Source organism: Canis lupus, chromosome X (genome assembly GCF_048164855.1).
Source record: "Canis lupus baileyi chromosome X, mCanLup2.hap1, whole genome shotgun sequence".
NCBI lineage: Eukaryota > Metazoa > Chordata > Mammalia > Carnivora > Canidae > Canis > Canis lupus.
The window spans coordinates 79,631,898-79,655,854 of NC_132876.1; the positions used below are offsets into that span (position 1 = coordinate 79,631,898).

General features: G+C 37.4%; 1 protein-coding gene across 18 annotated transcripts in view; it reads left to right on the plus strand.

The window, feature by feature from the left end:
- HUWE1 (HECT, UBA and WWE domain containing E3 ubiquitin protein ligase 1) overlaps positions 1–23,957 on the plus strand; it is a 174,833-nt gene that overhangs the window by 100,053 nt on the left and 50,823 nt on the right. For all 18 annotated transcript variants that reach the window (XM_072816177.1, XM_072816172.1, XM_072816175.1 and 15 more), the window contains 12 exons: positions 1,165–1,222; positions 2,227–2,403; positions 5,670–5,915; positions 6,983–7,116; positions 7,912–8,006; positions 17,746–17,937; positions 19,622–19,838; positions 20,251–20,373; positions 21,309–21,546; positions 21,934–22,164; positions 23,193–23,315; positions 23,821–23,916. In XM_072816177.1, the coding sequence (XP_072672278.1) occupies positions 1,165–1,222; positions 2,227–2,403; positions 5,670–5,915; positions 6,983–7,116; positions 7,912–8,006; positions 17,746–17,937; positions 19,622–19,838; positions 20,251–20,373; positions 21,309–21,546; positions 21,934–22,164; positions 23,193–23,315; positions 23,821–23,916 (1,930 nt within the window). The remainder of the gene's footprint in view (positions 1–1,164; positions 1,223–2,226; positions 2,404–5,669; positions 5,916–6,982; positions 7,117–7,911; positions 8,007–17,745; positions 17,938–19,621; positions 19,839–20,250; positions 20,374–21,308; positions 21,547–21,933; positions 22,165–23,192; positions 23,316–23,820; positions 23,917–23,957) is intronic.

A 23,957-nucleotide genomic window follows, 5' to 3' on the forward strand; every position in this document is an offset into this window, starting at 1 on the left:
TGATAAAAGTAGTAGGGAATGCTACAGTGGTTCTGAGAAGGAACTTTACAGTGAAGGAAAGGTCGCAGTCTTCCCATGGAATCATTCTACTCCTGGCTTATAGGTCCTCCCTTTGTACAGAGTTCTTCCCTAAATTCTTCATTGGGAGTTTTCACAACATCCTTGCCAAGCCCTGTTTCTGGATATTTCATCACTGAAGCCATTCATGATGCCTCTCCACTCGGTCTAGTCTACATTTTGCTGTCAAATGTCTTCATGCCTGGCAAATCTTTATTTATATCTTACCTTGCTTGAAGATAAGGACTATAACTTATTGGGAATTCTCTTGCTTTCTCTCTACCTTCTATTTCTGCCCCTCCCCCCAAATATCTTCAAGGGCCTATATGCAGAATGCTTCTTATTAGACTCAAGTTTTGACCCTTCCTAGGGTTTATCTTCGAGGTAGATTTCGTTTCACTTTAATATATTTTGCAGGTTTTCTTTCCTCTGTTTATTTTTTGCAAAAGCCAAAATTGGACTAAACGCTACATTTTCTGTAGTTATGGCATTACTGCAGCCTTCTCATCTGCAGTGCAATATTAAACTATCAGAAGCAAAAGACCTGATTACAGTTTCTCTGAATAGTTCAGGGACTATTGTGATACAAGTATAAATTGTTAGGAAAGGAGCCTTGGGTATTGGCTTCATCTCTGATTAACTTCTGAATGGTTCTATGCATGGAATTTTGAACAAAATTCAATTCCATCTCCTGTTCTCTATTATAACTTAAAACCTGATGCAAGAACATGGTAAGATTGTATCTTTGTCTAGCTCTTGTCTTCAAGCAAATGTTTCAATAGTCTCTTAATGGAACTGGCTTATTTTTTAGTATTTTCATATTGATGAATTCCTCCTCTGATAGTTTGCCTCAGGAGTTTCTTTTGAGATATGTGCAAATGCTGAGTTTGTGAAAGCTTGGTTTTTCCTTTTGTGCTCTCAACCTAGTCAGGCTAGAAAAAGCTAGCTTCAGAATTGATTTCAGCTTTTTTTTCCTGTACCGTACTAAAGACTAGAAGTCTGATTTAGAGAAAGGACCTAGAATTTCATGCTGTTTCCCTTTCCTCACTTTATTCTCTTGCACTGGTATTGTGAATTTGTGTAACTAACTCTTTTCTCCCTTAACAGGGTTGTTGGTACAGAGGAACGTATTCCTATTCCCCTCATGGATTACATCCTTAATGTGGTAAGATTCATGATAGAGCAAACTGAGTAGAGGTGTGTGTTTTTCTGGAAAATGTCTGGGATTACTAAATAGTCCAGTGATTTCCCCGTTTATTGTCACTGGGGCCCTTAAAGTGTGAAGCAGTGGGGAAAGATGTTGCAAACCTTGTTCTGTGAGATTGGTTTGCCAAACATTGGACAACACTCTTCCCTTTTTTTAGATAATCCCAATTTTCTGTTCATTGTTACTATTCCCCATTGGAATCCACACAGAAGAGTGGCTTTGTTAGGTCAATCCAATATTACATTCTTTGAATGTGTCCCCAAAATATATTTTTCCCATTATTTGCTATTTTCCCCATTAACTTCTCCTTTACTAATATGGCCATTTCTTTTAACTTCCCATGTGTCTCACAGGAAAAAAGGGAAGAATTTGAATTTTCTCAGAATCATTTCCCTATAAGTAGAAGCCCACTTCGCAATTATTCTATCTCGCTAAACACTTCCAAGACTTCCAAAGATCGTTTCTCTTGTGCCTATTTCTTGCCCACATTTTACTTTCTTCCCTTAAAAAATGCTTTGTTTGGTCCAAATCACTCTTCTAGAATTCTGGTTTTCATTTGCATTATGAACACACAATGAGGAAAAGTGTCCACTTTTGCTTCCGGGGGAGAGGCAATACACTATCATGCAAGGAGCAAATTAAGAGATTAGTTCTGATTTTGCCACTAATACATAAGTGTGGCCCTGAGCAAGTCATTTCTCTGGATGCTCTCAAATTACATGACTTTAGGTATGGCCAAAAAGGTAGATTGGGAAGAAGTAATTATTCCTGTGTTTGGTTTTTGTTTTTGTTTTCTTGGATGTTTAGGGACCATATCATATCTCTATCCCTATTTACTTGAGGTTTTGGTATTCTAGAAAATACTGATTTCATGACTACAAGGCTACCCCTGTCTTTACTCCAAGCTGGCCTTTAGTTCCAGGTGTCAGGCTCTAACTTTTTTTAAAATTTTCATTATCTAGATGAAATTTGTGGAATCTATTCTGAGCAACAATACAACAGATGACCACTGCCAGGAATTTGTGAATCAGAAAGGACTCTTGCCTTTGGTTACCATTTTGGGTCTTCCTAATCTGCCCATTGACTTTCCCACATCTGCGGCCTGTCAGGCTGTTGCAGGTGTCTGCAAATCCATATTGGTAAGAGCTTTTGGACAAATATTTTCATTTCTTTTTAGAAATCAATTTTGCAGTACTTCTGTACAAATGTTTTTACTCTGGTCTCCCTTTACTTTCAACTAAAAAAAGAAATTTGTGGTTATGTATTACAAGTGAATTTTGTGACTAATAGTGTGTCATGTTCTCATTGAAAAGTTCACGTTTGTTGAGTGTTTCTAGGTTTGGTATATAGTTCAACCATTAGTAGATCAAGTTCCAAGTTTTGGAACTGGGTTTTATTATTGTGTCATCCTTTCTCATGGATGCTTTTTAACACATTCCTCTGGTATTGTTTAGTCATACAGGGTTTTTTCCTTTTTCAAGCTTGATAGTCATGCATTTTAAGCATAAGTGACCTAGAGTTTATTGCTCAAGTTTTGCCAATAAATTGTTTTATTTACTTTAAATACTAGTAAAATACACATCACATGATGTTTACCTTTTTAACCATTTTTAAGTATATAGTTCAGTAGTGTTAAATACATTTACATTGTTACACCAGCCAATCTCCAGAAGTTTTTCATCTTGCAAAACTGAAATTCTATACTCATTAAACAACAACTCTACATTCTCCTCTCCTTCCCAGCCCCTGGTAAACATTATTCTACTTTCTGTCTCCCTGAATTTTACTGTTCCAGGTATCTCTTGCAAATATAATTCATTAAGGTATTTGTGTTTCTCTGATTGGCTTATTTTGCTTAGCATAATATCTTCAAGATTCATCCATGTTATAGCATATGTCATAATTTCCTTCCTTTTTATGGCTCTGTTGTATGTATAAGCCACATTTTGTTTATCCATTCATTCATTGATAGACCTTTGAGTTGTTTCTACCTCTGGGTTATTTTGAATAGTACTGCTATGAACGTGGGTGTATAAATATTTCTTTAAGACTACGTGTGTGTGTGTGTAGTGAGAGCACTTTAAGGATCTACTTACTCTCAGCAAATTTCAAGTATACAATATAGTATTAACTATAGATACCAAGCTGTATATTAGATCCCCACAATTTACTCATAACTGAAAGTTTGCCCTTCGACCAGCATCTCCACATTTCCCCCCAGCCCCTGACAACCATCATTCTGCTCTCTGGTTCTTATGAATTTGACTTATTTAGATTTTTAATATATTTTATAAATATTTATTTATTTATTTATTATTTAATTATTTATTTACTTATGAGAGAGGGAGAGAGAGGCAGAGACACAGGAGGAGGGAGAAGCAGGCTCCATGCAGGGAGTCCGACGTGGGACTCGATCCCGGGACTCCAGGATCACACCCTGGGCTGAAGGCAGACGCGAAACCGCTGAGCCACCCAGAGATCCCTGACTTCTTTAGATTTTATATAAAAGTATGATCATACCCAAGACTCCTTTCAGTTCTTTTGGTTATATACTTAGAAGTAGAATTGCTGGATTATATGGTAGGTCTATTTTTAATTTTTCAAGAAACCACCATTCTATTTTCCATGGCAACTTTTTCACATTTCACATCATTCCAACCAGCAGTGCACAAAGGTTCCAATTTCTCTTGCATCCTCACCAGCACTCCTTATTTTCTTTTTTTTCTTGATAGTAACCAACATGTAATAGATACAAAATGAGACCACATGGTTTTGATTTGTATCTTCTGTAATTATTATTGATGTTGAGCATCTTTTCACGTGCCTACTGGCTATTTGTGTATCTTTGGAGAGATACAGAAGTCCTTTGCCCATTTTTTAGTGGAGTTGCTTTTTGTTGAGTTGTGGGAGTTTAAATATTATGGATATTAATTCCTTATCAGATAAATGATTTGCAAATATTTTCTCCTGTTCTATGGTTTTCCTTTTACCTCTGTTAATAGTGCCCTTTGATGAATAAAATATTTTAATTCTGATGAAGTCCCATTTTACCGTTTTTTACTGCTGTTGCTGTGCTTTTGGTGTCAAATCTAAGAAATCATTGCCAAATCCAGGGTCATACAGCTCTTACCCTATGGCTTTGTCTATGTGTTTTTATAATTTTAGCTCTTACATTTAGGTCTTTGATCTATTTTGAGTAATTTTTTTATATGGTGTAAGGTAAGGTCCAGCTTGATTCTTTTGCACATGTATAACCAGTTTTTCCAGCACTATTTTTGAAAAGACTGTTCTTTCCCTGTTGCACCTTTGTCTTGGTACCCTTGTCAAAGATAGTTTGACCATAGATGTGAGGGCTTATCTGGGGATTTTATTATATTATGTTGGTCTTGGTGTCTGTCTTGATGCCAGTACCACGTTTTTTATTACTGTAGCTTTGTGATAAGTTTGGAGATCAGTAGGTGTGAGAATTCCAACTCTGTTCTTTTTCAAGATAGTTATATGTATTTGGGGTTCCTTGGAATTCTTTTACAGATTTTAAATTTCTATTTCTGCCCCCCCCCGCCATTGATATTTTTATAGGGATTGCATTAAATCCATGAAGACTCCTTCATTAGCTGGATTGTGCAGCGATAAGTAATTTCTGCTAAAAACCAGTAACTCAGTTGCTTATGGACTTAGAAAGTCCATAATTATAACATACTGTAATGTTTTATTTTGCTTTACTCTTTGCAATATTTAATTATTAAATGCTATTCATAAGAGAAAGGAGAAAAGGGGCTGTGCTTCATTTGTTATCCTACCTCTAAGATACTACTGAGTATGAGTAGATTTATTTAAAGCCACAGGAAAGACACAGAAGTTCTCTATCTTTAATGGCAAGTGATAGTATTTTCCTGTGAGATTTTTCTGCATACTCAAAAAGCAATTACAAAGGCCTTATTCTATAATCCTTGAGTTGTTTCATAAAAAGGGAATTGCTTACCTGATGTTACCCATTCTAGAATCATCTCTTTTAGTGAGAAAAGAACAGTTTTAATACTGGTTCACTTGCATGCTTTGGAACCTTGCCTAACATTGCTCCCTGTTGAGCAAAATTTACAATTAATCTTATAGTATGGAGTCATTACTATAATAGTATTTCAGTTTGGCTATCACAAGCTTTTAAATATGATTGGCTTACCACATTTGAAAGCCTTTCATTTGAGAGAAGTTTTGCTCTAAAAGGAGGCATTGAGGTATGTCATACCTGCATTCATATTTTGACTCTTACCATTTACCAGGTGGGAGACCGTGACCAGGTTTGAAATTTGTGACACTTGTCTTCTACTTCCATTGTGACCGTTAAAGACATGATGTATATGAAGTTCATTGTACACTAATGCTTTAACTATTACTCTTGTTTCAGACACTGTCACACGAACCCAAAGTTCTTCAAGAGGGTCTTCTTCAGTTGGACTCCATCCTTTCATCCTTGGAGCCCTTACATCGCCCAATTGAATCCCCTGGAGGCTCAGTATTATTGCGAGAACTGGCTTGTGCTGGCAATGTTGCTGATGCTACCCTCTCAGCTCAGGCCACACCTCTACTGCATGCACTCACTGCTGCCCATGCCTACATCATGATGTTTGTTCATACTTGCAGAGTTGGACAGGTAAGAATTGGGGGTGTACAGGTTAGTTTAAGGCTGGTGGAATACCTAAGGCATATACTAGGCATCTTACTATACTTAGAAGCAGTTCTAGCTGCTAAAAGAACAGATTTTTTTTTGGTGGGGGATTTAGGTTTATGCTTCAAGATGCTGTCTAGTTTCATTTTCCCTTAGTATTTTTTTTCATTAGAATTTGAGTGATCATATAATTTGCTTTGCGATTGGACTTTCTTGAGAGTGAAATTTGAGTTAGAAACCTTGTTGAGTGCTATCTAAGAAATTTGATATTGCAAATGTTTTATTAGGTTATTATAAATAATAGGCATTAATAGATCTGTAGAAGCCATATAGGCTAACTGGGATATATAGTCACCTTATTTAGTGGGCAAGCCTCAATTGGATGCTCATCTAGCGTTATTACTTCCTAATTTTTGTACAAATGCATGTAGGCTTGATAATGGGATGGTAAGAAGGAAATTTGTCCACAGTACATTTAAGTCAATGGTAATTAACAGAGATTACTGAAGATCACCTAAGTACCAAGCCCCATGCTGGCAATCCATGTGTGGTTCCTCTTGTGGTTCCAGAAAGATGGAGGATTTTTTGTGTGCTCATAGTTTTTACAACTTTTAGTCCTCCAGTAATCAATTCTAAAGATTAATAATGTAATGTTTGAGTACCCTTGTTTTATGCTATTGAGCAGGAGTGTATTCTTTGCATCAAATCAAATGAAAAGCACATATATAAACTATTTAGAAAATAATTCAATTACATAACAATGCTTTGGGTTTATTTTTATGACTTTTTATTTAAAAAGGTTAAATGTTCAAGGAATTAAATAAATCCAAATATTTATTGGAGTTAAGAAATTAGAGGGAAATAGCAAGCCCCTCACCACCTAAAAAAATTAAAAGGCTGTCAGTGAATCTATAAAACTGTTTCTTTAAAAAGAGTTGCCTATGACTATTCCCTTTCACTTTACAAAAAGCAGTAAGAAAGAATGTTAGATACAGACTATAAATGTTGCAGAGGGCATCCCAAAGATCAGCTTCTGTTTACTGTGATTGCAGAGTGAAATTCGTTCCATCTCTGTAAACCAGTGGGGCTCTCAGTTGGGTCTGAGTGTTTTGAGCAAGCTGAGCCAGTTATACTGTTCCCTGGTGTGGGAAAGCACTGTCCTTCTCTCCCTGTGTACCCCAAACAGGTAAGGGAATGGTCATCTGTCTATTATCTCTGTTGTGTGTCCTAATAGAGAAACTAAATTCAGTGATCCTGGAGGATTGCTTCGGTCAAGGACAAAGGCTATTAGTAAAGATTTCAGAGGGTTCCTTGTTTTTCTTAATCCACTGAGGCTGCTATAACAAAATACCACAGACTGGATCCTTATAAATAGCAGAAACGTACTGCTCATAGTTTTGGAAGCTGGAAGTCAGAGACTATGGTGCTAGCATGGCTGGGTGAGGGTCCTTTTCTGGGTTGCAGACTTTTCCTTGTTATCCTGTCACATGGTAGAAGTTACTAGGAATGTTTCTGGAGCCTCTTTTATGAGACAGTAGTCCCATTCATGAAGATTCTGTCCTCAAGGTTTAAGCACTAACCAAAGGCCTTACCTACTTAAACCATCACATTAGGCATTAGGATTTCAACTCATGAATTTTGAGGGGACACAAACATTCACTCCACAGTATTGTCCTTCCTGTTAACCAGCCTAGGGACATGCTTATAAATGTTTACAAATGTGTTAATCTTCCGCATCTTTGATCTTACGTCCCATTTATGCTGTGTTAGCATGATAGGTGTTTAAAATTTGTTAGCCATATCTAAAGTTGAGTTGGAAACCTTGTTGCCTGCTACCTCAGGAATTTGATTATCGCACATTTTATTAGGTTAACTTACCTGTAATAAGAGGGATAGTGTCAGCCAAACTGATTAGAAACCAAACACAACTTAAGAAATGAGCTATCAGGGTTCTTTTTGCTAATGGTTTGTCTTGTTGCAGTCTGCCATCTGGGTGTGAATTTGGCCAGGTGGACATGCAGAAACTTGTTCCAAAGGATGAGAAGGCAGGTACGACCCAGGGCGGAAAAAGATCAGGTAACTCCAAGAAACTAAAATCTTAGTCATTCTCTTAAACTTTGTCTCTATGTCTTTATTAGGTCTGTTGTGAAAATTTAATTACCTCTATTGTCTTTAGTCCTCAACTTTTTTCCTTTCATTTTTATTTTAAAATAAATTATTTTCAGTCAGTTTCTCTATAAAATATATATACACAATAGTAAAAATTACAAGTTGTAGTAAAAAGAATCACTTATATTTGTACCACAAATAAACTGTATTTTGGAACTATTTGTCTAAACTTTTCCCCCAGGAATACATTTTATTAGCATAGTTGTGATTATCTTAGAGATAATATTTTAGATCTCTGTTTACTTAACGTTAAGTGCCATGTAAGGGGCCTATGAATTAACCATTCCCTATTAAGTTTTCTAATGTACTATTTTGAAATATGAGTATTTTTATATAGTTTTATGCAAATGAAAGATTAATTCTGAGCAATTGCTATATTGAAGGATATGGCAGGACTCTTAATTTTTATATACTTATTTTTCACAAGTTTAATTTCACTGTTAAAAATGACAAATGGGGATGCCTGGGTGGCTCAGTGGTTGAGCATTTGCCTTTGGCTAAGGGCGTGATCCCAGTCTTGGGATCGAGTCCCACATCAGGCTTCCTGCATGGAGCCTGCTTCTCCCTCTGCTTATGTCTCTGCCCCCCCTCCCCCCCGTCTCATGAATAAATAAATATGGTTGTAGCAGCCATATAGGCTAACTGGGATATATAGTCACCACTGAGCCACCCAGATGCCCCCGTGGAACACTTTAGAACCACACTGTTCAGGGATGCCTGGGTGGCTCAGTGGTTGAGCGTCTGCCCTCGACTCAGGGCGTGATCCTGTGGTCCCGGGATCAAGTCCCACATCAGGCTCCCTGTGTGGAGCCTGCTTCTGTCTCTGCCTCTCTGTGTGTCTCTCATGAATAAATAAAATCTTAAAAAGGGGGGGGGGAACCACACTGTTCAATATGGTAGCCACTAACCATGTGTGAACTGTTGAACACTTAAATGTGGCCGGTACAACTAAAAAATTGGATTTTTTTTCCTTCCTCTTTTACTCTCCCTCTTTCTCCCTTCCCTTTCTGTCTTCCCGCTTGCTTTTTTTCTGTATTTCCTCTTGTAAGGGGGAGGGTATTCTGGGTTGATTTGTGTGTCTGTTTCCCTACCACACAAAAAAGTACTGTGTTGAAGCACTAACCCCCTCCTAGCACCTCAAAATGAGACTTTTTTTTTTGGAACTAGGGTTGTTAGAGATGTAATTAAGATGAGGTTATACATGGGATGAGAAAAACTCAATTCTTAATTTTTATTAATTTAAATATAACTATTATTCTGTTCAATTATTAGAAGGCTTTTAAGTGTTTAGTACAACTTTGGTATGTGAATGTATTTTTTTCCAAGTAAATTGTATGACATAAATGTAGGTCAGTTATTTTTATGAAAATTTAATGTCTGAAATGAGATGTGCTCTAAGTATATTTCATACAGCTACCTGTTTTTTAAAAATCCTGAGTATAAAAATGTAAAAACTCAGTAATTTTTATATATGCTTATATCTTGAAATAAAAGTTTGATTATATTGGGTTAAACAGTATATTATTAAAAATTGTGTTTTTATTTTTTAATGTGGCTACTAGAAAATTTAAAATTACATATGTGGCTCACATATTTCTATTGGACAGTGCTATTTTTCTGATTAAATGTTTAATATATTTTTAAATTTTTCTTTTATTTTTACATATTTTAAGGTTTTTTTTTTATTCCATTTAGTTAACATACAGTGTTATCTTAATTTCAGATATATAATAAAGTGATTCAACAGTTCCATACATCACCCGGTACTCATAAGGACAAGTACACTCCTTATTCTCAATCATCTATATAACACATCCTCCATCCCTTCCCCTCTGATAATGATCAGTTTCTTCTGTATAATTAAGAGTTTGTTTCTCGGTTTATCACTCTCTTTTTTCCCTCTTTGTTCTGTTTCTTAAATTCTGCATAGTGAAATCATATGGTATTTGTCTTTTTCTGACTTCACTTAGCATTATACTCTTTAGGTCTATCCATGCCCTTGCGGATGGCAACATTTCATTTTTTATGGTTGAATAATATTTCATTGTATGTATATGCCACCACTTCCTTATCCATTCATCAGTCCATATCTTGGCTATTTTAAATAATGCTGCTATAAACATAGGGTTGCATATAACCCTTAAAATTAGTGTTTGTGTATCCTTTGGGGAAAAACCTAGTAGTGCAATTGCTGAGTTGTAGATTAGTTCCATTTTAAATTTTTGAGGAACCTCCATACTGTTATCCAGAGTGACTGCAGCAATTTGTGTTTCCACCAACAGAGTAAGAGGGTTCCCCTTTCACCACATCCTCACCAATACTTTTTGTTTATTGTTACTGATTTTAGCCATTCTGACAGGTGTGAGGTGATATCTCATTGTAGTTTTGATTTGCATTTCCCTGATGGTATGTGATGATGAACATCTTTGCTTGTATCTTTCGGCCATCTTTATATCTTATTTTGGAGTATAAGTTCTTTATATATTTTGGATATTAACCCTTTATCAGATGTCATTTGCACATAGCTTTTTTCATTATGTAGGTTGCCTTTCGGTTTTGTTGATTGTTTCCTTCGCTGTGCAGAAGCTTTTTATTTTGATTTAGTTCTAATAGTTTATTTTTTATTTTGTTTCACTTGCCTCAGGAGACATACCTAGAAAAAAGTTAATACAGCTAATGTCATAGAGGTTACTGCCTGTATTCTGTTTAGGATTTTTATAGATTTAGGTCTTTCATCCATTTTGAATTTATTTTTGTGTATGGTATAATAAAATGGTCCAGTTTCATTCTTCTGCATGTTGCTGTTCCGTTTTCCCAACAACATTTGTTGAAGAGAGCTTTTTTCCCCCATTGGATATTCTTTCCTGCTTTGTCTAAGATTAATTGACCGTGTAGTTGTGTGTTTAACTCTGGGTTTTCTTATCTGTTTCACCGATGTATGTGTCTATTTTTGTGTCACCGCCATACTTTGACTACTACAGTTTTGTAATATAACCTGAAATCTGGAATTGTGATGCCTCCAACTTTTTTAAGATTGCTTTGGCTCTTGAGCAAGAGTCTTTTGTGTTTCTGTACAAATGTTAGGATTGTTTGTTCTGGTTCTATAAAAAATGCTGTTGGTATTTTGATAGGGATTGCATTAAATATGTAGACTGCTTTGGGTAGTATAGACATTTCAATGATAATTTGTCCTTCAGTATATGAGCATGGAAGGTCTTTCCATTTCTTTGTGTCATTTTGAATTCTTTCATCAGTGTTTTATAGGTTTCAGAATACAGGTCCCTCCCCTCCTTGGTTCAGTTTATTCCTAGGTGTGTTCTTTCTCATGTAATTATAAATGGGATTGTTTTCTTAATTTCTCTTTCTCCTGCTTCATTATTGGTGTATAGAAATGCAACAGAATTCTGTGCATTGCTTTTATATCCTGTGACTTTATTGATATATACATTAGTTCCAGCATTTTTTTAGCAGAGTCTATAGGGTTTTCTATATATATTATGTCATCTGCAGATAGTAAAAGTCTCACTTCTTCCTTACTGATTTGGATGCCTTTTATTTCTTTTTGTTGTCTGATCACTTGTGGCTAGGACTTAACAGTACTATGATGAATAAAAGTGGTGAGAGTGGACATCTTCAGTTTTTCCCCATTAAGGATGATATTAGCTCTGTGTTTTTCATATATGGCCTTTATTATATTTAGGTATGTTCCCTCTAAACCTACTTTGTTGATGGTTTTTCTTAATTATTATTTTTTTTTAATTTTTTGATTATTTATTATTTTTGAGAAAAAGAGCCTGAGCTGTGAAGGGGGCAGAGGGAGAGAATCCTCAGGCAGACCCTCCCTTGAGCCCAGAGCCTGATATAGGGCTTGATCCTAGGACCTGAAGCAAAATCAAGAGTGAGACATTTAACTGAGCCACCCAGGTGCCCCTTGAAGGTTTTTTTTTTTTTTATCATGAATAGATATTGTACTTTGTTGGGTACTTTTTCTTTGTCTGTTGAAATGATCATATGCTTCTTACTGTTTTTCTTATTGATGTGATGTATCACATTGACTGAATTTGTGAATGATGAACTACCCTTGCAACCCAGGAATACTATCCCATTTGATCCTGGTGAATGATTTTTTTAATGCATTGTCAAATCAGATTGCTAGTATTTTACTAAGGACTTTTGCATCTATATTCATCAGGGATATTGGTCTGTAGTTCTTTTTTTTAGTGGAGTCTTTGGTTTTGGAATCAGGGTAATGCTGGCCTCATAGAATGCATTTGGAAGTTTTCCCCTTTTTTCTATATTTTGGAATAGTTTAAGAAGAATAAGTATTAACTCTTCTTTAAAATTTTCAGTAGAATTTACCTGTGAAGCCATCTGGTCCTGGACTTCTATTTGTTGGGAGTTTTTTTTATTACTAACTCAGTTTCTTTGCTGGCTATCAATCTGTTAAAATTTTCTATGTCTTCCTTTTCAATTTTGGTAGTTTAAATGTTTCTAGGAAATTATCCATTTTTTCTAGGTTGTCCAGTTTGTTGGCATATAGTTTTTCATAACATTCTCATGATTTTTTTGTATTTCTGTGGTTTTGGTTGTTATTTCTCCTATTTGTGATTTTATTTGTCTTTTTTTAATAAGTCTGACAGGATTAAAGAACCAGCTCTTGGTATCATTGATGTGTTCTGTTGTTTCTTTAATTCTGTATCATTTATTTCCATTCCAGTCTTTATTATTTCCTTTCTTCTGCTAATTTTATGTCCTGTTTGTTCTTTTTCTAGCTCCTATTGGTGTAAGGTTAGGTTGTTTGAGACTTCTTGCTTGTTGAGGTAGGCCTATATTGCCATGTTCTTCCTTCTGAGTACTGCTTTTGCTGCATCCCAAAGTTTTGGGGCCATTGTGTTTTCACTTGGTTTCCATGTACTTTTTAATTTCTTCTTTGATTTCCTGGTTGACTCATTCATTGTTGAGTAGCATGTTCTTTAACCTCCATGTATTTGTGATCTTTCCAGATTTTATCTTGTGGTTAACTTCTAGTGTCATAGCATTGTGGTCTGAAAAGATAAATGGTTATGATTAGATTTATTCTTAGATTTATTAGGCTAGTTTTCTGGACTAATAAGTGATCTGTAGATTGTTCTGTTCCACATAATTGAAAAGAATGTGTATTCTGTTTTGTTTTAGGATGAAATGTTTGGAATATATCTGTTAAATCCATATGGTTCAGTGTGTCATTCAAAACCATTGTTTCCTTGTTTGATTTTATGTCCATTGATGTGAGTGGGGTGTTAAAGTCCCCTACAATTATTGTTTACGACTGATAACTTTCCTTTATGTTTGTTATTATCTGTGTATTTGGGTGCTCATACGTGGGTACATAAATATTTGTAATTGTTACATCGTTTTGTTGGATTGTCCCCTTTATTACTTTATAGTGTCTTTGTCTCTTGTTACAGTCTTTGTTTTAAAGTCTGTTTTGTCCAATATGAGTATTGCTACTCTGGCTTTCTTTTGACAACCATTTGCATGGTAAATATTTCTCCATTCCCTCATGTTCCTCCATTTGCAGGTATCTTTAGGTCCAAAATGAGTCTCTTGTAGGCAGTACATAGATGAGTCTTGCTTTTTTATCCATTCTGTCACCCTGTCTTTTGGTTGAAGTGTTTAGTCCATTTACATTGAAATAATTATTGATAGTAGGTATTGCCTTTTTATTACTTGTTTTGTGTTTCCAGAAATTTTCTCCTTTCTTATCTTTTTTCTTTAATGGTTTGCTGATTCTCTTTACTGATATATTTGGATTTCTTTCTCTTTATTATTTACATATTTATTAGTGTTTTTTAATATGATTACCATTATATTTACATATAACATCTTTTATGTATAGCAGTTTATATTAAGTTGATGGTTATTTAAGTTTGAACCCATTCTTCTCTCCTCCCCACATTTTAGGTATATGTTATTACATTTTATCCTTTTTTTGTGAGTTCCTCAATACTGTCACTTTTGGTCTCTCCTTCTCACTCATAGACTCCTCTTTAATATTTTTTACAGGGCTGTTTTAGTGATCATGAACTCCTTTAGTTTTTGTTTTCTGGGAAACTCTTTATCTCTCCTTCAAACTGAATGATAGCCTTGCTGGATAAGAGTATTCCTGGCTGCAGATTTTTTCCATTCAACACTTTGAATATATCATGCCACTCTCTTCTGGCTTGCCAAGTTTCTACTGAAAAATCTCCTGCTTCCCTTCTGGTTTTTCCCTTGTAAGTTAATCACTTCTTTTGTCTTGCTGCTTTTTTTTTTGTTTTTTTTTGTTTTTTTTTGTCTTGCTGCTTTTAAATTTTTTTCTTTATCACTATATTTTGCAAATTTAATTGCAGTGTGTCTTGGTGCCGATCTGCTTTTGTTGATTTTGTTGGGGGTTCTTTGTGCCTCCTGGATCTGGATATCTGTTTCCTTCCCCAAATTAGGGAAGTTTCCAGCTATTATTTCTTCAAATAAATTTTCTGCCCCCTTTTCTCTCTTCTTCTTCTGGGCCTCCTGTAGTACAGACATTATGTTTGATGGACTCAGTTCCATAAATCTATTCTCATTTTGCATATTTTCTCTTGTTCAACTTGATTACTTTCCATTGCTCTTGTCTTCTAGGTCACTAGTTTGTTCCTCTGCTTCCATTCTGTTGTTCATTCCATCAAGTGTGTTTCTCATTTCATTTATTGAACCCTTTACCTCTCCTATGTTGTTCATTAGGGTTTCACTCATACCTTTCATTCTTTTCTCAAGTCCAGTGAGTATCCATATGATCATTGCCTTAAATTCTCTGTCAGGTATACTTATATCCATTTTACTTAGATTTCTGGCCATAGCCTTATGCTGTTCTTCATTTGGGATAAATTTTTCTGTCTCTTATTTTGTCTTCCTTTCTGTGTCTGTTTCTGTGTTAAGAAAGTCAGTTATGGGGCAGCCCGGGTGGCTCAGCGGTTTAGCGCCACCTTCGGCCCAGGGTGTGATCCTGAAGACCCGGGATCGAGTCCTGTGTCAGACTCCCTGCATGGAGCCTGCTTCTCCCTCTGCTTGTGTCTCTGCTTCTCTCTCTCTCTCTCTCTCTCTCTCTCTCTCCCTCCTCTCTTCTCTCTTCTCTCTTCTCTCTCTTGTCTCTCACGAATAAATAAATTAATCTTTTTAAAAAAAGAAAGTCAGTTATGTCTTCTGCTCTTGGAAGTAGTGACTTTATGAAGAAGGTGTCCTAGAATGCCTTGCAGTGCAGTGTCCCCTATTCACCAGAACCTGGTACTTCAGGAGAGTATGTGGTACTTAGGTCTTACTGTTTTGTCTGAGTTACTTTTCCTGTCAATGCAGCCATTTGCACTGATTCTCTTTACCTTTTGTGGGCTGTACTTGCTTTCTGTAATGTTAATGGGACCCAAGTAGGCCATCTCTGAGGGGGCATGTCCACTGGTGAACTTGAGAACTGGGTGGCTGTGTTAGGAAGATGTGCACTAGTCTTATGCCAAGTTCCTCAAAGCACTGAAGGGGCTAGGGGCACTCTGAGTACCTGTTAACCAGGGAGCTGGGTGGTGTGTGTACAGATTTAACAGATTTTTCCCTGAGTGGGCGAGTCCTCAGGAGACCTCATGGCTGCGGCACACTGCTAGCGGGTTGGATAGCAAGGGTCTGTGCAGCCTTCCCTCCTGCAAGTTGCTCTGTGTTAGTGCTGGGTGGGGGTGGGGAGGAATGGCTCCCACCAGCTCTCTCACCAGCTCTCTCCTTTTCAGAGAAATCTCCCAACATGCTTGGAAATCAGTATGAACAGATATGTCTGCCAGTTGCCCTCAGCATTGTGTAAACTGCCTTTTTTTTTTTTTTTTACGTTGCATCTTCATACAGGCTGCTCTCTCTTTAAGGGTGGTGACCCAGTGATAGTTGGCCCAGTGCTGAGTCATCTGGTTTTTAAAGCCAGGATTACTCTCCCTTTGTGAGCTTCCTGGTGCTCTTTGTGAGCTTCCTGGTGCATGTGCTGTTTCTCTGCCCTCGCTGTGCGCCCAGCTCTCCCTCCCTTTAGTGGGCAGCTTCACTCTGCCTTTCTGATCTTTCTGACCTTTCAGATGCAGTTGCTTCTCTATATTTAGTTGTGGAGTTTGTGTTCTGCCAGTCTTCGGATTGCTCTTCAGTTTATTGACGGATGTGGATGATACCTCTTTGTAAATGTAGGACTAGATGAGCTCAGGGTCCTTCTATTCTGCCATCTTCCCAAGCTCCTTTTTGTACAATGGGTTTGTTTTTTCCATGACCCCAAGATCAAGTGTTGCATGCTCTTCCAGCTGAGCCAACAAGGTGCCCCTGTATAGTGGTGTTTTAGAAAACAGCTTTTATGTTCTATCACAATAAAGTTGCAAATTGCAGTAAGCAGAAACTACACAATTTTGAGACTCCAATGCAACAAACTAAACTTAATGAAAACTTTTCTAGAAAGTTTTTCCCCTATGTCCTACATCAGAAAAGACATAAATTTAATTAACTATTAAGAAAACAAGACAGTTCCATGTATAAAAACTGATTGGATATGCTTAAAAATTATACTTGTTACTAAAGATAGGGGAAATGCTTAAAGAACAGATAAAGGATTTATATGACAGTTATTATGGGAGGAAGAGAGAATAAAATAAAAAACCTTTGGCCCATTTAAATTTGTAGAAAATGGACCAAACCAAAAATTAGAACCTCAGATTTAGTCAAAATACACCAAATTTAAGTCAAGGAAAGAATAATTTACTAAGAAGTACGAACAAAATTAGATTCAGTGTCAAAGAAGTACTTCACCTAATAATAATCTTGTTATATTTTTTCCAACAATTTATTTCACACATTTAACAAAGATGACTCCATTTCCACAAAGTTTTTAGAACATTACAAAGAAAACTTGGTGGTGTGTTTTTTTAAAAGTTTGTCTAGGGCAGCCTGGGTGGCTCAGCGGTTTAGCATTGCCTTCAGCCCAGGGCATGATCCTGGAGACTCAGGATCGAGTCCCACGTCAGGCTCCCTGCATGGAGCCTGCTTCACCCTCTGCCTGTGTCTCTGCCTCTCTTTTTCTCTGGGTGTCTCATGAATAAATAAATAAAATCTTCTTTTAAAAAAGTTTGTCTAAAGCTGTCTATTAGATATAAGCATGCATATCTCCACCCAATAAAAAAATACACCTCACATTTATATACAAAAATCTTAAATGCCAGAAAATAACATTTCTCCAGTGGCAGTCAATCTGTGATGTTTAATTTGAGTTTATTAACCATAAAATTGTAACGGTACTCACCTTGACAGCATGGGCTGAGGGCAGGGTACAGCACGCACATGGTAGTCTATGTAAATGGTACTCCCTATGTCATGCAGTGCCTACAGTCTTGCAAGGTAGCCCTGGGTTAAGACAGTTCATAAGCTTTTGCTGGAAAATGTCAGTATTGGCTATCTAGAAGGGCTCCAAGGAGAGGCACATATCAGTACAGTTATGTTTTGTTTTTCCTTTTCAGATATAGAAAGTTATGGACATTTAAAGAGTAACAAGCACCATAGGTAGCTCTTTTCTTGTGACTCTTCAGGACCAGGAACCAGGTAAGTGGTGACTCAACATGGACTTACTGCTCCCCTCTTATGTCTACAGATGGGGAACAGGATGGAACAGCTGCAAGTATGGATGCTTCTACCCAGGGCTTATTAGAAGGCATTGGGCTTGATGGTGACACATTGGCTCCCATGGAAACAGATGAACCTACTGCTTCAGACTCGAAAGGCAAATCTAAAATTACACCTGCTATGGCTGCCAGAATCAAGCAAATCAAGCCTTTATTGTCAGGTGAGTGATTTTTTTCATTTTACTCCCTTTTCTGGCTTTCAGACAAATTCAGTTGGTATGGCTCTGTTGTTTGCTTTAAGGAACTTTTAAACCATGGTGGCTTATTTTCAGGGTGTACTTAATATGGTATCTACTATATGACCGGCTCTATACTACGTGCTAGGGATACAGTGTTAAGAGACTTATTTCCTGAAAGCCATGTCTTTAATTCCTTCCTTCCGACTCATTCTTCAACTACTGCAAATGGCTCCTGCTCTTACCATTCCACTGAAAGGACTCACCAGTGACCTGCTGCTAAGTCATTGGATACTCTTCAGTCCCCTTCTCACTCATCTGCAGTACGATAGTTGGCCCACCATCTCAAAATACTCTTTTCCTGGCTTCTGTGGTATTATACTTTTCTGCTTTCCTGTTACCTTTTGGCTACTCCACCCTGTCTCCTTTTACTTTCTCTGTCCCTTAAATATAGCTGGCAAATTACATGGTTGATTCATGTTTTTTTTAAGGTTTATTTATTTATCTATTTATCTATCTATCTATTTATGAGAGAGAGGGAGAGAGAGAGAGAGAGAGAGAGAGAGAGGCAGAGACACAGGAGGAGGGAGAAGCAGGCTCCATGCTGGGAGCCCGACGTGGGACTTGATCCCGGGACTCCAGGATCACGCCCTGGGCCAAAGGCAGGCGCTAAACCGCTGAGCCTCCCAGGGATCCCGAGTCATGTTTTAATAGTGTCATTTTGGCAGCTCTGTGGAGCCTACATTAACATATATAAAACTGCATTAAAGATTTGCACTGATCACTCTTTGTCGTCCTTTGCCCCTTAGTGTTATATCAATGTTTGGGGAACCTGTTTTGTATGTTCCTTAATATTTGCCACTTTCCAACACCTTATGTAGAGGAAAGTGAAGTCATAACTCCTAGGAATCTGGAGCTCTGCCCCAAAGCAAGCAGAAAATGGCCTTTGGTATGGGGTGGTGCCTGGATGGCTCAGTTGGTTGAGGGTCTGACTCTAGATTTTGTTTAGCTCAGGTGGTAGGAAGCCCACATGTGCAGTCTCTCTATAAATTAATTAATGTTATGAAAGCCACTTTATAAAATTTTTATCCTTTTTTCTCCCTTTGCCCCTCCCCTGCGCCTGCATGCATGCTTTCTCTCAATGAATGAATGTGAAGAAAACCACATAAATTTTATGCTTTTCCTGGCCATCTTTTTTTCCTTTGAGGATCATATATTTAATGTTGTGATCAGACAATATATATGATATTCTTTCCTTGTCTAAGTGGTTAACAGTTTTGCTATTTTTAAATTTCTGTAGGTGTTTTAAGTGATTCTGTAACCTAATAGATGTATTCATTTACTTAACTGGTTCATATTGCTCTGTTGCTTTTTCTACAAAGGTAGTTTCAATCTATGCCTCCTTTTACAGTATGTTTATCTTATTTGTCTTTCACATTTGTTATATATTGAGTGCCAACATACTTCTCTGTCTCCTGCCTTCAAAAGAGGCATTTATTCTCTGTGGAACTTCATTTTTGGATTGTCAAATGTAGAAATAAGTCCAGGTGTTTTCTAGGTGTTATTGGGAGGAAGTGGTCAGTCATAAAATTGTATTGACAGTAATGTTAGTTATAAGGAAACCATTCTGAGCATACTCTCATGCCTTAATCTCACTTTTGGTTTGCAGCTTCCTCCAGATTAGGTCGAGCACTTGCTGAACTATTTGGACTCCTTGTTAAATTATGTGTGGGGTCTCCTGTCCGCCAAAGAAGGAGCCATCATGCTGCCAGCACTACTACAGCACCAACACCTGCTGCTCGATCCACAGCCTCAGCCCTCACTAAGCTCCTCACAAAGGGCTTATCTTGGCAACCTCCACCATATACACCAACTCCCCGCTTCAGGTGATATTCTGCTTGAGATACAGAATCTAATTGGTTCCTTTTCTACTTAACGTGGATAGTGAGCCACTGAACTAGAGGACTTGAAAGATCCCCTGTTAACTCTAGATGTGTAGCCTATATTATACGCAGCTTAATGTACTTGTCTTGGTTCTTCTTAGTCTAGAATATAAAGATTTTTTAAACATTTATGATCAAACTGTATTCCAATAACCTTGTATTTTTTAGTAGGTGAGAACTGTCACCTTTTTTGCTTTAGAAGTTTTAACAACCACACTAGCCACCTACCTGAATTGCAGTCTCTCAGCCACTTCAGTGCAGTGTTAAATTTTACTCTAGGCATCTACGTGGATTTCCCACTACTTCTGTGACTGCCTCAGAAAAGGCTAAAATTTTGCTTTTTCCCCTCTTTCAGGCTGACATTCTTCATCTGTTCAGTTGGTTTTACATCCCCAATGCTGTTTGATGAGAGGAAGTATCCTTACCACCTCATGCTGCAGAAATTTCTCTGCTCTGGAGGCCACAATGCTCTTTTTGAGTAAGAATCAAGTTGCTTCACAAAGAAGCATTTCTTGGAGTTTGGTCTTTCTGTGTGCCTTAGCAGCACACAACTTCGTCAGTCCTGTGACAGTGGGATACATAGATATAGCCATTAATTATATCCTTTCACATTCTGAGAACTAGCCATATTTGTGTCATCTTCCTTGGAGGGTGGGATTCAGCCTGTCCTAGAGGTGTTTGTATGGATCTCTGCTTTTCCTCATCTGGTTTTTAGTACCTGGTGTACATATTTTTCTAATAGATTTATCCTTTTCTATTGTTTCTCTGATAATTTTTCTGCTTCCCTTGATCTGAAGATTCTAAGCGAAGTTTGATGTTTTTTATTGAAGTATGGTTGACATAAAGTGTTATACTTGTTTCAGGTGTACAACATTGTGATTTGACAATTTTTGTACATTATGCAAATCTCATGACAATAAGCGTAGTTACCATCTGTCACCATACAAAGTTACTACAGTATTATTAACTTTATTTCCTATGCTGTACTTTTCAGTTCTCTGACTTGTTTATTTTATAACTAAGTTTATACCTCTTAATCCCCTTTACCTATTTCACCCATCCCCCTACTCCCCAACTCTCCCCTCTGGCAACCACTTTGGTGGTTTGTTCATTTTGGCTTTAAAAAGTAAAGCTAAAAGTTGTAATCATTTTGCATTCTATATGTGTATCAAATCCTCACATTATATACCCAAAACTTAACATATGTTATATGTCAATAATGTCCCAATAAATCTGGAATAAACCCTCCTCTCAAAAAAAGATAAAGCTAATAGATGTTGGATAGATTAACAGCTGTAGCTCCAAGAGGAGGGACATGTAGTGCCAATGTAGATACTGGGAACCTTCTGAATGTCCCCCTCCAATCTAAAATACTAATATTCTGTCTCTGTATTTTCTCTTATTTGAATTTAGAACTTTCAATTGGGCTCTGTCCATGGGAGGCAAAGTTCCTGTTGCTGAAGGATTAGAACATTCAGATTTACCTGATGGCACAGGAGAATTCCTAGATGCCTGGCTAATGCTAGTAGAGAAGATGGTGAATCCCACCACGGTGCTTGAATCTCCACATTCACTGCCTGCCAAATTGCCTGGAGGTGTCCAGAACTTTCCACAGTTCAGTGCCCTTCGCTTCCTTGTGGTAACTCAGAAAGTGAGTATTGAGCATTCTGAAACCAAGAGGAATTTCTCTTGCTAAGTAGCTCTCCCACTTTTTTGTCGTCCTTAATGAAATATCTTGATTGTTAGAGAATCTTTGGATCCTACTCCCAGATAGCTCTGCCTTACAGAGGGAGATAGAGACCACTGGAAAATTTCCTGTAGTGTAAATATTTGAACTATAAACTTGAGATTGATACTTCAGGTTGGGTTAAGTGCACCTTCTCTGTGCTTCTTTAGCCCCCCTCAGTACTGATCTAGGATTTTGTTGTTTGCACTGACCTTTCATGGAAAGACTATCCCAGAAGTATTTGACTTATTCCTCCAGTGGTTTTGAATTGAGACAAAATGATCTTCACACAGCTTTTAAAATGACTTCTAGGCAGCCTTTACTTGCATCAAGAACCTGTGGAACCGGAAACCCCTGAAAGTATATGGCGGGCGAATGGCTGAGTCCATGCTGGCTATCCTATGCCACATTCTCCGAGGAGAACCTGTGATTCGAGAGAGACTGAGCAAAGAGAAAGAGGGATCTCGAGGAGAAGAGGACACAGGGCAAGAGGAAGGTGGCTCTCGCCGGGAACCTCAAGTCAACCAGCAGCAACTACAACAGGTAGGGTCCTGGCTTCCCACTCCAGGGCCCAGACTTTGCACCCGGTAGAGTGTGTTTATGGGTTTTCTAAATTTACATGCTACTAAATAAGTTGTGAGTTTTCTAAGTTTACATGCCACAGTGTTGTCTGGTCCTCTTAGCCAGGAGATAGGTTTAAATTTGTTCCCTCTTAGCATTTCTTTTTCCTCCTGAGAAAGCTGAGGTGTAGTTTCAACACATCTAACAGGTAAAAGATTTGTGTCTTCCCCAGTATGTTTAGTATTAAAACTCTTATTATATATTCTTAGTAGGCTGTGGCTGCCATGTTCTTTGGAGGCAAACCATCCTCAGCTACTTTGTGACTTACCTATAGAGGGAAGAGTTAAGGATATTGTGACCCAAATTTATTCTCCAACAAGAGCTCTCTGAAACCTTACCTACAAAACTTGTTATTTTTAAGTAAATGCATAAACCACATTTTGAAAATCAGAGGTTAGAAGCAGAGGGGGAAGCACTTATGATCCTGACCTTTTTAACTTCTTGTCATTCTTTTATTACTAGATGTTAATTTTCTTATTATTTGATGTTGTAAAGCTGTGGTTTATAGTTTGTTTTTGTATAAATCTTTCTATACATCTCATGATTATTTCCTAGTAATAAAATTCCTAAGGTCAGTTTCTTAGGCTCTTGTTCTGTTGCCAGTTTATTTTCCAGAAAAGTGGGGTCCGATTTTTACTTCTATGTGTGAATCTGTCTTTGGATTAGAGTGATCCTATTAATGATAATAGCCATCTAGCCCCATTTTCTTAGAGCACAGAATTCAGAATCACCTTGGCTTCCTGCCACAATGTGTAGCTCTAATGTTTGAATACTATGGAAGTACCAAGTGGAAAGGATTGTTCATTTATCTAACGGCCTGAGCTATTAACGTTCTCAGTTCATATGAAGTTAGAATAACTTCTTTCTATCTTGAAAAGGTTTCTACCTTTTAAAAATGCATTTGGATTTCTCTTTTACTGTGGTTCTGAGATCTTGCATTCTTTTTATAGCTTATGGACATGGGCTTCACAAGGGAACATGCCATGGAGGCCCTGTTGAACACCAGCACCATGGAGCAGGCCACAGAGTACCTTCTAACTCACCCTCCCCCAATTATGGGAGGAGTTGTTCGGGTAAGTTGGCTCGGGGCTCTAATTTTGTAGGACATTGGTTTGACTGCTTCTGTGTTTTCTGTTGTACTTCCATCATTGGTCTTCCCTTATATAAACTACTTTTCATTTTCAGACTTTTGCATGCCAATCTTTTCATTTTGTGAGAACTCTCAGTTCTAGAATATAATGAGCAGAAGCTTCCCATCTCCCAGCCATGCAAATTACTGGACTTTTTTTTTTTTTTTTTCAGAAGAACTCTTAAGTTATCCACAATCAGAAAGCAATAGAAGAAACTCACTTTTCTGAGATACAGGATAGGTGGTCACATTGAAGCCTGCTTCCTGTGCTTAATTTCATTGTGATTTTTCCCTCTCTGTTATTGTAGTGACCAAGTAAGTCTAGTTGGGTTTGACTCTAGAGAGCAGCATTCAGAGCACCTTCTCCTCTAAAGCTTAAGCACAGGATATCTGATTCCTTGTGAGTTGGTATGTCCTTTGTTGCTGGATTTTCTGTTGTTTCTCTGTAGGATCTGAGTATGTCCGAAGAGGACCAGATGATGAGAGCAATTGCTATGTCTCTGGGACAGGATATCCCAATGGATCAAAGAGCGGAGTCACCTGAGGTAACTAGGAAACAGGACGTCCAAAATGGTCTGACACGTTA